This window comes from Dipodomys ordii, unplaced genomic scaffold (genome assembly GCF_000151885.1).
Source record: "Dipodomys ordii isolate 6190 unplaced genomic scaffold, Dord_2.0 Scaffold15, whole genome shotgun sequence".
Taxonomy (NCBI): Eukaryota; Metazoa; Chordata; class Mammalia; order Rodentia; family Heteromyidae; genus Dipodomys; species Dipodomys ordii.
In genome coordinates, this window is record NW_012267231.1 from 18790082 (window position 1) to 18805296 (window position 15215).

The window sequence follows — 15215 nt, forward strand, 5'->3', positions numbered from 1 at the left end:
GCACTAGATTCTTCTAGAGCTGTAGATTTCAGTTTGCAGTATGTGGATAGGAAACTAGGTGGAATAAGGCTTTACTCTGGGAGGCTGGTATTCCAGAATAATACAGCAAAGTCTAATCAGTGTCAAGATTTAATAAAATTGGTAATTTTATTATTTTGTTAAGGACTGGCTTTTTTGTTTCTGTTAAGAGTGTAGTGGTATACACACACACATACACACATATACATATGGACTACTTTGACATCCATGCAAAGGCTCTGACTAGTACTTTTTCTTTGACACTCTCATACGAATGTCAACAGAGTCAAAAGGACAAATGAGCATTCCATTATTTTCCTGGACAAGGTCTTCTGCTGTATAACTCAAACTGGTCTCAACTATACTATGTATGTAGTCTATGCTGGCCTTGAACTTACATTCCAATCCTGTCTCAGCCTCCCAAGTGCTGGGATTACAGGTGTGAACCACCATACCCAGCACTTTTTTTATCCTTGAGACAGGACCTCCTGATGTTGCTCAGGCCTGGAGTTCCTGGGCTGGAGTGATCTTCCTGCTTCAGGCTCCCAGTAACGAGATGTACAAGTATGTGCTGCCATGCCTGGCCTGTGTGCTGCTACTGTTGTTGTTAGGAAGATAGTTTTTACCCTGGAACACTGCAAGCAGTCTCAGAAGGCCTCATGCTGTCCAGGAAAATAATGGAATGCTCATTTGTCCTTTTGACTCTGTTGACATTCGTATGAGAGTGTCAAAGATCACACACCCAGAAACACACACCCAGAAACAGCAGGCCCTGCTGCAGACACCCATCCAAAGAGCAAATTCAGTTTTTCCAAAAGGAGCTTCCTGGTTTTTGCCTTGGGATAAGGGTAGACGTTTAGCTACTAGTTGGCAGTATGTTGTCACCATGGCAGATTGGTTTTATTCCTCCATGCAATGAATACTGTATGCTTAGCATTTGCTAAGCATTAAATGGACAATATTGTTGGGCACCAGTGGCTCATGCTTGTAATCCTAGCTGCTCAGCAGGCTGAGATCCAAGGATCATGGTTCAAAGCCAGTCTGATCAGAAAAGGCCATGAGATGACTCATACTTCTTCTAATTAAATACACACACACAAAAGCTGGAAGTGGAGCCCGTGGCTCAAGTGGTAGAGCAAAAAGAAGCTCAGGGATAGTGCCCAGGCCCTGAGTACAAACCCCAGGACCAGTGAGCGCGTGCACACACACTCAAAATCCCTGCTGTAATGGAGGTAAAAGTTAAGAAGGAAGACAGACAAAATAAGTATAGTAAGTTTAGGACAAAGGTATTTAAGAGAAAAATAGCACTGGGAAGGATTATAAAGGAACCAGAGCAGTTTAAAATAGGCAAGGCCTCCTTGACAAGCTCCACTTGAGCAAAGACCAGGGGAGCGCGGGGAGCAGCAGGTGGGAAGGCCGGATGCAGTGCCCCACGAGCACACCTGGCAGTCCATATGAACTGGGACCAGCTACACGAGAGATTCAGCAACAAGGACTCCTGGAGCCGTAGTCAGGAGTGGACCTCCACTCTTTGTGAGGTTGGAAACTATTGGAGGATTTTGAGGAAACAGCCAGGGAGCTTTTAGTTCGATTTTTACTGGTTGCTCTGTTAAACAAAGACTGCTGGCAGCAAGAATAGGAGAGATAGGTATCTCAGAAGTTATAGGTTAGCTACCAGTTGCTGCCCAGCTTGTTTCCTGGAGCTCTGAATTTAAACAACCATCATATTTAAAATGTTTTTAAAATAGGCTTGTTTATCCGTATTTGGGATTGAACTGGAGGACTCCACATTGTGGAGCTCCAGTTCCTAACCAAGTTTTAATTTGATTACAAGTGTTATGACCCAGTCACTGTGTCCCATAGCTCCTGCTGGGAATGTGGACAAGGCGTGCAGTCAGCAGGGCTCCAGTGCTGCAAATACACTTCCAGCTTCACCCATGGAGCTTTTGGCCAGAGGCCTCAGCCTCTCTCCATAGGGGCCTGCTTTTATGCCTGGCTTCTCCAGGCATTGAACCAAGTATGCAGACAAAAGAAACAGTTGGTAACACTTTCTCACTGGTAGTGGGAAAAGGATGGTCTTTTCACTAAGTGGTATGCAATCAAATAGAAATCCCAGTGGGGGAATCTTCTAGTTTATTTCATATAAATAATCAAGTCCTGAGTGTACAATATCCCCATGTACATATTAAAAAAAATTTTTTTTTGGTCCTGGGGCTTGAACTGGGCATTGTCCCTGAGTTCTTTGCTTGAATGCTAGTGCTGTACCGCTTTGAGCCACAGCTCCACTTTCAGTTTTCTGGTGGTTAATTGGACTGGCTTTGAACTACAATCCTCAGATCTCAGCCTCCTGAGCAGCTAGGCACCACTGGCACCTGGCTTCATTTTAACTTTTTGAGGCAGGGTCTTGCTATGTAACTCACGTTGGCCTCAGACTTGGGTTCCTGCTTCAGCCTCCCTAATGCTGGGATTAGAGACATGCACCAACAGTCTTGGCTACTAGGGCTCCTTTTGATAAAATTTATTGATACCAGCCAATGGAGACGTAGGTTCTAGGACTAGCTGGGCAAGTGAGGGTTGTCTTTACTGAGTTACCTTTAGGCTTTCCTAGCCTGGTATTTTGGGGATGATGTGTTAGTTTGTATCTATAATAACCCCATAGATGTTATCCTCATGTTAGTCGACTCCTACCTTTTTGTCTTTCAGCCCAAGCAACAGCAGGAAAGACAAGCTGACCTAGGGAAGTGGGGACTGCTATACAGAGAACTGCAGAGCCTCCTCAGTACAGTAGGAACCCTAACCCAAAGCCCTTATTTTATCAGAGTGAGTAGCATCCTCCCAAGGGCTTTCTGTGAACTCATTTTCTGGTCTGTTTGCTCTGTGAATTGCCCTACATTCTCCCCTCCTCCTTTTTTTTGTCTCTGAAGATGAACTGTATATAACACGGTCAATATAGATACACAGTCTCTTGCTCTCCCCGCACTCCCATGCGTACATAGTTCATACAGATTCCCTTTCCCCCACACCCTTGCCCGCCTACACTCCCCTCTCCCCCCCCCTTCCCCATACTAGTGTCCAAGGAGGACCCAAGTACCCTTAAACATGAGCAATCACTCTATCACCAGGAAATGCCAATCCGAAGCACCTATGTCAGACTGGAAGCCATTTTTTTTGGATTATTTAAAAAAGCAAATAGAGGATGTACTATACATTCTACTTTGCTCAAAAATCTCTTCTGATACAATCAGAGGATTAGCCACTTCTGGTTAATTTTCCAGTGATTTTTTTTTTTTTTCCTTTTTTGGTGCTGGTCCTGGAGCTTGAATTCAGGGCCTGGATGCGGTCGGTCCCTGAGCTTTTTTTGCTCAGTGCTAGCCATCTACCATTTGAGCCACAGCGCACAGCACCACTTCCAGATTTTTCTATGTCGTTTACTGAAGATGCGAGTCTCATGGACATTTCTGCCTGTGCTGGCTTTGAATGAAGATCCTCAGATCTCAGGCTCCTGAGTAGCCTGAGGATTATAGGTATGAGCCACCAGTGCCCAACAGTCTTTCATTTTTAATTTTTTAAGGCTAGGAGGGGCTTTTCTTCTTACCTTTCATACTGTAGTACAAAGTTTAGTTTGTATTTTTCACTCGCTGTGTTATGTCATTTATTTTTCTTTGAAATTAGAGATCTTGAATTAATATTTTATCAGTGTCAGCAAGATTTACCCAGAAGTGAGGGTGGTTTTGAAGAATATAGGCACCACTTACTAGGGCCAAAGCTGGTAGGTTTTTAATTCTGAAAAATGAACCTTATATGTCTTAACTGTCTTTTCCAGAAATGTTCAAGAAAATCCAGAAGTCTTGCAGTGTTTAGGTGATACTCCCCTCTCCTGCCACACTGGGGTGTGAATTCAGAATCTTGCTTGCAGTGCTCACACTCCTCGTCCTCACATTGCAACTGCTTAAAAAAAATTAATATATGCCCCAGTCAAATGTGACTGAGGTGGAGTTAACTGAAGTTGGCCAGGTAGTAGCTGCTCTACATTATGGCTGCTAGCCATGCTCAAGGAAGACTGTCTCAGTTTCTTTCTCTTTTGTTGTTTTACTCAGTCCTGGGGCTTGAACTCAGGGCCTAGGCACTGTCTGTAAGCTTCTTTTGCTTACGGTTAGCACTTTATCACTTGAGCCACAGTGCTACTTCCTGCTTTTTCTGTGGATGTGGTACTAAGGAATCGAACCCAGGGCTTTCATGCAGGTTAGGCAAGCACTGTACTACTGAGCCACATTTCCAGCCCTCTTTTTTTCTTTAATGAATACTGCAGTATAAAACAGTTCCCATTAAATATGTTCACCTGCCTTTTCTTTTCCAACTGAAAATAACCAACAATACATAGAACAATAACGAAATAAATTTTCCAGGGATTTTTTTTTTTAAATACAGAATACGTAATACGTATTAGGCGTTCCAACTATTTGAAGAAAAAATTTAGCCAGAAAACGAGCTGTACCCTCTGAGGCCTTGGCCCAGTGGGGAGGAGATGAAGTGGCCTTGTCCTAGCAGGCGGTACAGACAGCTTCTCTAGGAATACAGAGCGGTTCCTGCCACAGAGCGGATTTCACAGCAGAGTCCAGAAGCGGATGCCATTTGCAGAGCAGGGAGCTGTGTGAGCTAGACTCTTCTAGGAGATTTAGGTGAAAGAAAGCAAAGGGTGGGGTGCTTTCCATTGAGGCAGAGCACAAGCCCTGCCTGCAGGCATTGTTGAGCCTGGGTCTAAGCGCACTCCCTCCCAGGCATCTGAGTGGAAGGCTGTGTGGGAACTTGCCCAGCTGGGATGACACAGGTAGGATTCACACTGGCATCACCTGACGCCACCACCATTCTCCTTCCACACAGCACACTTCAGTGAGAAGTGGGGTAAGTTGTGAGTGCTAGGCTGGGTACTCCTCTTTCACACAGTAATGTGGTAAGACAGATGTTCCAGGCCTGCAGCGACGCAGGGATACAGAGCCCAGAAGCCAAGCCTTCAGATGGGAAGGGATGAAATGAACAATTAAGAATGTGAGATTTTTCAAAGTGAAAACAGTTGCAGCTGGGTAACTGACTTAATTCTATGAAATGAAGCAAAGGGAAATAGGATTAATTGGCAGGGATTTGCCCTTATAATCTGGCCTATATTTGATTCACTCATTGCTGTTTTATTGTAGGAATTTAAGTATTTAATCTCATGGATTTATACTGATAAGAACTTATTAGGCAAAGAAACATTAAAAACAACTAAAGATTCACAACTGAATGAAATTCAAAATCTTTAAATGAAGATAAGTTGTGAATGCTGGAGGAGCCTTGTTTAAGTATGTTAGGGATCTGATGAAAATTGTTCAGCCTTCTCCTTCCTCCCCCCCCCCCCATCCTTTCAGCATCAGCCTAATTGCCCTGCAGGCTTTTTACTGGTCTGGATGCCGGGTAATGGTCTAGATGCTGGCCTAAGTGCTCCATGATTTTACACATTTACATACCATAAACCAGAAGCTTTGTATGGTTTGGTTTATTTGCTTTGGTGGTACTGAGGTTTGAACCCTGCCTTATGCTGGCCAGGCAAGGCATTCTTTGCCCGCCTGTTTTAAGGCTTCCCTTCATGGCTCTGGTAATGGGGCCCACCCCATGTCCAGCTGTCCATAGGGACCTTGTGAACTCACTGTCAGAGGCTGGCCTTGGACCTGCATCCTTGCAGCCTCTCAAATGCCAGCCATGGGCACCTGGCCAGCTTTGGGTCTTTCTGAGTCTCCCATAAAAGGTACATTTTGTGTCCTAAAATGCACAGGTGTGGTTGGTTTCTTTCTTTTCTTTTTAAAGTTAACCATGAAATTCTTTGTGCCTCTTGAGCTCTGAAAACCATTGTTACCCTGTTAGTGTGCTCATGTGCAGGGCAGTGTGGCTTCGGAGAAGTGCTCATATTGTGTGTTTTGAATTTTAATCTGACTGGGATTTTGTTTTGTTTTTTTCCACCAGTCTTGGGCCTTGAACTCAGGACCTGGACACTGTCCTTTAGTTTTTTTTCACTCAAGGCTAACGCTCTACCATTTGAACCACAGCTCCACATCTGGCTTTTTGCTGGTTAATTGGAGACAAGAGTATCACAGACTTTGCTAGCTGGTCTGGCTTTGAGCCACAATCTCCAGATCTCAGCCTCTTGATGAGCTAGAATTAATTATAGGTGTGAGCCACTGGCCACCGGTTAATCTTACTGTTCTAAAGCAAGTATTATTATGAAAAAGTTGATAGCCACATTGTACTTTGATCCATGTCTGTGGAAGTATACTGTGTCTTCTGCCCATCACTTGTCAAGACTATGCAGCTGCACTGGGAAAGTTCATTCTGCTGTTACTGACATTTTAATGCCATTAGTTGATAGTGTGCTGTATTTATTCTCATACCTGCCAATGAGAAGCAGCCCTTAAGAATTTTTTTTCCTAAGCCAGGTGCTGGTGGCTCACACCTGTAATCCTAGCTACTCAGGAGGCTGAGATCTGAGGATCACTGTTCAAAGCCAGCTCAGGCAGGAAAGTCTATGAGACCCTTAAATGAACTACCAGAAAACCAGAAGGGCTCTGAGGCTCAAGTGGTAGAGCACTGGCCTTGAGCTGAAGAGCGCAGGGACAGCGCCCAGGCCCAGAGTTCAAGCCCCATGACCAAGCAAAAAATAAATAAAGATTTTTTTCCAATCAGTGCCCATCTCCACAAAATCAAAGTATACAGGTACTATATATCTATTTATATTGTATGTATACTTCTCTATGTGTGTGTGTTTTGTCGGTTGTAGGGCTTGAATTCAGAGCCTGGGTGCTGTCCCTAAGCTCCTTTTTGCTCAAGGCTAGCGCTTTACCACTTTAAGTCACAGTGCCACTTCCTATAACTGTATTTATGCAAAAGGAGAATAGGGTTTATGTGTGTGTGTTCCTCCTCCCTTCAAGAGTGAATGTTTGCCCCTAAATACTATGCTTGGTTTGTGTGTGTGTGTGCACGTGCGTGTGCGTGCTTGCACTTGTGCATGTACCTACCTTAATGTTATGTCTGTGATGGGTGTTATGTGCATGCATCCCTTTGAAATGCTATGTGTGGGTTGTGTGTGTACATATATATGCACATGTGCACACACACTTAAAAATTAGTGTCTGCTCATTAATACTGTGTCTGGATTGAGAAACTACATTTTGCAGCAATGAGTTCTCAAAAATTTTGCTTTCATGACTTTACATTTCCAAGAACATTTGAAGAGATTTTGGATATAACAAAATGTAGTGGTATTTGTTGATTTGTTATATTACAAGCTAATCTGCGACAAATTAAAATTTAACACTAATTGATTTCAAAGTTTTTTGTGGACACTCCCTCCTGAATTCTTTAGTGATAAGAATGGCATTGTTAATTCATTTTTACAAATCTCTTTGGGGCCTTGTTCAATAGCAAAATTCTCATGATTTCCTCAGGTTTAATATGTACAATGATACAAAGAAAATCTGGCCCCTCTCCAGTTGGAAAAAGAATATTTAAATAACCTTTTCAAATAATGGAGTGGCTGTTCTTTGGTGTTAGGCCAGACCTCGACATGCTGGCTGCCATGGACATTGTAGAGGAGTTGCAGTGAGGAATCTGGACCACATAAAACCTTCGTGTCTTGTCAACATTAAATCAAATGTTTATTCTTCACTTTGAATGGATCTCTTGTTCATGAAGAATTTTGTACCACAGTACAATGGCTACTGGGAAAACACTGGTTCACTGACTCTTATCTGAGGTTTTTCTAAAGCTAATTCAGTATCAACTAAACACATTTCATTATTATTACCACTGAACCCAGTGCTGGTAAGCACATACCTGTATTTCCAGCTACTCCGGAGGCTGAGATCTGAGCACTGGGTGATTAGAAGCCAGCATAGGCAGGAAAGGCCATGAGACATTTATCTCCAGTCAGCCAGCAAAAAGCTGAAAAGTGGCACTGTGGCTCAATTGGTAGAGTGCTAGCCTTGAACCAAAAGAAGCTTAGAGACAGTGCCCAGGCCCTGAGTTTAAGCCCTAGAACGGGGGGAAAAATCATATTTCCCTAGAATGTGTCTTCCATATAGTCTCAGAACATTAGCAAGATGTATGCATGTTCACTGTCAGAGAGCACTCGCTACTTCTGTGTGATGGATGGCTATGACTATAGAGTCGTTTAGGGCCAACGCCTCATTGGGCACGTTGAAAAGGTTCCGTGGCTTCTCCTTGCCTTTCCCACAGCTCCTGCTCTCTGCTGCCCAATGTCAAGCTTGAGAAAGGGTTGGAGCTCCTGCTAACAGTGCTGCCTTTCCCTTCTGAGAGCCCAGACTTTGAAAACCACTGCATTTGAAGAATGCACTGGACAGAAACCCAGCCTCCATCACTTTTGCTTACCAGTTACCTTCGCTTTGTTGGGCATTTACACAAGTTAGTTACAACTAGACAAACATAATTTTTATTTTTTGTCAATCATGGGACTGGGACTCTGGACCTGTGCACTGTCCCTCAGCTTTTCAGCTCAAAGCAAGCATTCTACCACTTGAGCCACAGTGCCACTTCCAGTTTTCTGGTGGTTTATTGGAGAACAATGATCCTCAGATCTCAGCCTCCTGAGCTGAGCCACAGGTGCCCAGCTCAAACATTAATTTAAAAAAGAAGAGCCAGGCATTTGATGGCTCACACCTGTCATCCCAGCACTTAGGAGGCTGAGATCTGAGTATCATTGTTCAAAGCCAGCCTGGGCAGCAAAGTCTGAGACTCATCTCCAATGAACCACCAAAACCAGACACAAGTGGAGCTGTGGCTCAAGTGGTGTAGAGAGCTAACCTTGAGTAACAAAGCACAAGGACAGCACCCAGGCCCAGAGCTCAAGCCCCAGGACCACTCCCCCTCCAAAAAAAAAAGAATGCTGCAACACTGTCTGTCAGGAACAACTCTCCCAATCCAGACAGTAGATGAGCTGTCTGAACCATCCTCTTCATCATGGCTTTTGTTGACAATGCATATTTACATGGCAGCAAGGGATGTGGAGATCTGAGGTTGTTTCCAGTTTGGCGGTGCTGATGGATTCTGAGGTGACTCATGATTCAGTGCGTGTCTGAAGATCTGAGCACTGTCTTCAACAGCTGGGGGACCTTGGTTTGGTTTTTATGTGCACAGTTGTGCATGTGCACCAGACTTGACAGGCTTCAATTCCTGATCATTCTTCTTTGGCTTTTCACGGCCCTGCCCAGTGACAGGATTACGGACTGGTACCACCACTCTTGGCTAGCACATTGCTTTTTAATGGAAATACAAAATCTGCTGCTTCCTTTTCCTATCTAGATAAGTTCTTCGCAATTCTTGGTTCTGAAATTCTTGTGAAGTCCTTTCTGCACCCCCTCTTCCCCCATCCCACAGTGGTCATCTCAATTTAGGTGAAAGAAATGTCTGGTAGCATGAATAGTATCACACAGTAGAAAGCTATGATGCCTACTTGTCATTACTAGAAAGGTTCGAACTAAACTGTACTTTAAAAAAAGTTTTCCTAATGTCAGTCTCCCTACCAGTCCTGTTCTCGAGGACTTCCCTGCATGTTGAGCCAGTCTAGTCCCACCATGTCCAATGGGTTAGAGGTAGAAACTCACAGGTCTCTCTTTCTCTCTTGTCTATCATGCCCTGTGTCTTGGGATGGTTACGTGGAAGTGGGTGAGTTTGTAGGGGGTCTCCTCTTTTTTATAGAAAGCAAGCAGCTTTGGCCTAGCATACAGCGGAAGCCTGGGGTTTAAGTTCCTTGCTGATTGTGTGTATATTTTAGGTGTACAACCGAGGAGCATGGCTCAAGAGACCAATCACAGCCAAGTGCCTATGCTTTGTTCCACTGGCTGCGGATTTTATGGGAACCCTCGCACAAACGGCATGTGCTCAGTGTGCTACAAAGAACATCTTCAAAGACAGAATAGTAGTAATGGTAGAATAAGCCCACCTGGTAAGTAGCACTGTCACAGTGACACTCGGTTCATCTGTCTGTCCCTGCACAGTCCAATGCAGCTAGCCCCGCTCTGCTTCCCATTGTTACTTATATTGCCACAGTCCTGTTAGGAAAGTTTCTCAGTGCACATTGGTGATCATTATCTTGGGGGACCAGAGTGAGTGTCCATCCTCAAAACACTGCAGATCTAACCCCAGTCTGCTGTGCTGCAGAACTCTCACTACTTTATTAAAACACTTGAAGTAAGCAGTGCTGGCCATCTTAGAAAGTAAGGCCAGGGAATGTGGCTGTAAGAGGCCTTGGCTCCCTCATTAGCCCAGTAGCTGTTAAAAGACAGAGTGCCTGGGTTTGTCAAGGATTATAGACAGCCACAGCCAGGCTTATTGGAAACTGACTTCATGATGATGGAGTGTAGTCAGGTGACTCAAGAGTTAGAAAGAAATACTCAAGCTCAGTTCATTGGTTTGTTTGGGTTTTCTGTAGCAGAGGATTTTCCTGGAATGGAGAAGGTCTTTGGTTTTAGCAGTTGCATAAGGAGGATCATGCTGGACTGGAGGTGTGGCCCAGGTGATAGAGTATCTTTCTAGCAAGTGTGATACCCAGAGAACAGGAGGGTTAAGTTCTGCGAAATGAGGAGTCTGAGCCATTTATCTAGCATGGTGCCAGTGTGGGCCAAAACCTGGATAGATTTTTGCAGCCCACAAAGTACAAGCTGATGCTTCATGTTTAAGGTTTTTATGGGGTCTTAATTAGTTCATATTTAACTAAAAAACAAGACCCGTTTTGTCAAGTTATGAATTTTCATAAGGCCCAGATCAGATGAATGTGACTTTCATTATCGTCCATATTTTCTCATGAAGAACAGGAAAGGAAAGTTGAGCATATTTACTCTGAACTTCTATCTGCCTTACTGCTAACTAATCTTGAAGTTTCTCATTTATAAGCCAGTACTGGAAAGTGCCTGTGAATTAAAGGACTTGAGTTTGGTGATATTTAATCCTGAGAAATTGAAGTTCACTCATATATACAACTTATCAGTTTCCTTCTTGGTTAAAATTAGTATGTTTTAGCTGAGTGCCAGTTCATGTCGCTATAGTCCTAGCTACTCAGGAGGCTGAGATTTGAAGATTGAGGTTCAAAGCCAGCCTGGGTAGAAAGGTTGAAGAGACAAGCAAAATACCAGACCAGAGGCTTGGCTGAAATGTTAGAGCACCAGCCATGAGCAAAAAAGCTGAGCAAGGATACCAGGCCCTAAGTTGAAGCTCTGATCCTGGCACATACACAAAAAAGTTCTATAGAGATCAGCAAGGAGAAGGGAAGAAAAAAAAAACTGTTTAAAAAGTTTTAAATATTTTAGGACTTGGCTATAAGCTCAGTGTATAGAGCACAGGCTTTATGTGCTGTAGGCCCCAAGTCTAGCCCCCAACATTAAGAAACAGGTTCTCATCAGCAAACAACATTTTGGTTTTCAGCTAAAAACAGTGGACCATGTCTGTAGTCAAGCGGAGTCTCTGCGTTGTGTTTTGTGGACGGGGTGTGGGCTGCCCTGAGCTCAGCCTGGCTAATGTGGGCTGTGGTTGCATTGCAGCGACTTCTGTCAGTAGTCTGTCTGAATCTTTACCAGTTCAGTGCACGGATGGCAGCGTCCCAGAAGCGCAGTCAGCATTGGACTCCACGTCTTCATCTGTGCAGCCAAGGTAAGGGCCACTCTGGATGGTGATTGGATGAAGAAAGGGCTCTACTTTTCATAGTTCTATTAAGGACACCATGTAAAAACACTGTAGGATTGTGTTAGAAACAGCTTGTGATGTTGAGGTGTCACATAGGAATAAAGACATCAACTCAAAAGGAATTCAGCAAGGCAGAGTTTACCTCTGCAGAAGTGCACGCTATCAGCCAAAAATCCAGCAGGCAAGTGCACAATGCTGGCAGGCCGCTTCCTTTTTATCCCTAACCCAGCAGGCCCGTCCCTCTGCTCCTATTGGCTGCACTCAGGTTCACAGTATGCAAAAAGATTGGGCTTAATTACTAGGATGTAATTAAAGAGCTTCAAACAGGATTTGGTGGGGCAGGGAGAGTGATGTGTGTACTTAATAAAGGCCAAGCCACCTGGCCAAGGCAGGAACCCTTTAGAAAAACAGGTCTCTCAAGATTAACAGATGGAGGAAGCAGATTACTTTGATAGAAAAGATGCTTTTTCTCACAATTAACTGGCCTAAAATTGTATCTTAACTGTTAAAAAAAAAAAAGCTTTTTATTGATTTAATATTGGGGAAGGATGTCTTTTTAAGTCTTTTTAAGATTTTTTTTCCTCCCTTTTTTTGGGTGGAGATGCTGGTCCTGCTGGATTGAACTCAGGGCCTGAGCACAGTCTCTGAGCCTCTTCACTCATGGCTGGCACTGACTGCCACTTGAGTCATACCCCCACTGCCAGCTTTTTGCTGGTTAGTTGGAGATGAAAGTCTCACAGACTTGCCTGCCTAGGCTTACTTTGAACCATGATCCTCAGATCTCAACCTCCTGAGTAGCTAGGATTACAGGCGTGAGCCATCAGCACTTGGCTTTAGATGTCCTTTCACATAGATTTTCATTTCTTCCTTTACTATATTCTAGCCCATGACTGAAGTTTTAAAAATTGTAGTCAGCAAATATTAGCACACAAAATTCTTGTCACAGTTTGTGTAATGCTGTCATATGGTTCAGTACTCATTTGTTTTAACATTGAATCAGAGTTGAGTTACATTCAGAAGTACTTGTTTAAGTGACATTCTTTTATTCTGGTAGAAATCAGTTAAGCACATTGTGTCTCTGCCCTGTGGTCCATGGGGGGGTTGGGGGGGGACACCATGGATAGCTTTGGGTAGGGATTGTCTGGCATGCTGGTGTTACCTTGTTTTCATTTAATGCCTTCGTGGTCTGCCTGAAGGACATGCATTATTGTTTTGGATACCAAAACACAAACGGGTCGTGCAGATTGCTCTCCAGTTTCAAAGCTCTATGATTGTGTTAAACTACAAGCATGTGTCTGTGTATTCTATAAAAATTATATTTACAGCCGGGCGCCAGTGGCTCACGCCTGTAATCCTAGCTACTCAGGAGGCTGAGATCTGAGAATCACGGTTCAAAGCCAGCCCGGGACAGTGCCCAGGCCCAGAGTTCAGGCTCCACAACCGGACCAAAAAAAAACAAAACCAAAACCAACTAAAAGCCAGCCCGGGCAGGAAAGACCGAGACTCCTATCTCCAATAAACCACTAGAAAACCGGAAGTGGCGCTGTAGCTCAAGTGGTAGAGCGCTCGCGTTGAGCTGAAGAGCTGAGGGACAGCGCCCAGGCCCAGAGTTCAAGCCCCATGACCGACAATAAAATAAAATATATATATATATATTTACATCACTTTAGTATTCATGTGTGGAGATGATCTTTTATTTATCTTTTTAAAATTTTGTTTCCTAGTTCTGGGCCTTGAACTCTGGGCCTGGGTGGTGTTCCCAAGCTCCTTTTGCATAAGGCTAGCACTCTGCCATTTGAGCTGCAGCACCATTTCCAGCTTTTTCTGTGGTTAATGGACTTTCTGTAGTCCTAACATAGCAGCCTCTCGAGTAGCTAGGGAGACAGGCATGAGATAATCAAGATATTCCCAGGCAGGTTGGCACATGCCTGTAGTGCTAGCAGTCAGAAGGCTGAGGGCAGGAGGTTGCTTATGCCCCTAAATTTGAGATAAACCTGGACAGTATAGTGATGAGCCTGTCTAAGAACGAGACAAGACTAATTGAAGTTAAAAAATCATTTTTCATTAAAGAAATAAGAAATGCAACTATCTTTGCTTTTTTAGCCCTGTATCAAATCAGTCACTTTTATCAGAGTCTGTTGCATCTTCCCAAGTGGAAAGCTCATCTGTGGACAAAGCAGTACCAGAAACAGAAGATCTGCAAGGTATGTGCGTGCTCATCCCTCTCGTCACACAGGGTCCCTGGGACAGGCGCTCGCCGAGGCACCGTGTGTTTAGCGGATAACTTGGTTTTTATTACGATACTAGATGTTTTACATTTAAGTGACATAGCTAATTTTCCTTATTTCAGGCTCCACAAATGCTCCACAATTTGTAAGATTTTTGAAGTGGATCTACAATGCGAGTCACCTAATTTATTACTATAAACGATTAAACAAATGATCAGTCTTTTAGTTAGGTAGAGATTTTAAGGAAGAGCAGGGATGGAGGGGTATTTTAAGAGCAAAAACAGAAAAGTCAGCTGAGTGACAGGAGTGGGACCGGAGCTCTCGGTTTCACTGTGGTAGGTGGCTGAGTGGGGCGGGCTGCGTTGGATTGGGAGGTTGGCGAAGGGCTTTGGCGAGTGAAGATGTAAGAGTATAGAAATGATAGAACTTCGAGATGGCATGAGTCATTGGTACTAAATAGTAGGCTCTGTGGTGGATGGGCTGATTGGTGTCGGGGCAGGTATTTGGAGGAGCAGGAAGACCTCAGAGCACAAGAGCAGAACGGAGAGCTAGGTGGAGCAGGAGTGAAGTGAGAAGGAAGAAAGCAGGCTGTTAATCTCAGGGGAGTATATTATTTATGATACATAGATCATTGCCATGAGATTTTATATATGAAAAGATCATGAGTGCAGGACTGGTGGTAGAGTGCTTGCCTAGCATGCATGAAGCCCTGGGTTCAATTCCTCAGTACCACATACACAGAAAAAGCCAGAAGTGGTGCTGTGGCTCAAGTGGTAGAACATTAGCCTTGAGCAAAAAGAAGGTCAGGGACAGTGCCCAGGCCCAGAGTTCAAGCCCCAAGACTAGCCAAAAAAAAAAACCCAAAAACATGAGTGCACCAATAATTTTCATTCTCGTCTGACAAAGAAGGAAGATTGTGTGGTGAACTAATAATTGTGATGTGCCTTTATACCAGTCTAGTATACAGAGAATTTTACTGTCCCCCAACCTCCCTTAAGTCCATGAATTCAGAAGGTGGTCCTGGCTTCATCCAAGGTGAAGTTGAGTATTTGAAAAGCCTTTTTTTTTTAATGGATGATTTAATGACTTTTAGAGTATTTGAAAAGCTTAGAGCCTTTTTTTAAAAAAAAATGGATGATTTAATTACTCTTAGGCTAAACCGATATTAACTTGAAATTTCCTAAAGACCTAGCATTTGCAATTTCAATGTAAGTGAGCCTTTGGCAAATCACATGTAAGTGAGCC

The 15215-nt window shown here is 43.8% G+C and overlaps 1 protein-coding gene across 4 annotated transcripts in view; it reads left to right on the top strand.

Annotated features, from left to right (window-relative positions):
• Positions 1–15215, top strand: part of Zfand6 (zinc finger, AN1-type domain 6) — a 41188-nt gene that overhangs the window by 18017 nt on the left and 7956 nt on the right. For 2 of the 4 annotated variants that reach the window (XM_013012123.1, XM_013012121.1), the window contains exons 2-5: positions 2722–2838; positions 9839–10009; positions 11601–11709; positions 13846–13946. In XM_013012123.1, coding sequence (XP_012867577.1) covers positions 9856–10009; positions 11601–11709; positions 13846–13946 — 364 coding nt within the window. In that variant the 5' untranslated portion in view covers positions 2722–2838; positions 9839–9855. The remainder of the gene's footprint in view (positions 1–2721; positions 2839–9838; positions 10010–11600; positions 11710–13845; positions 13947–15215) is intronic. The other 2 variants (XM_013012125.1, XM_013012124.1) reach the window with 1 other exon arrangement.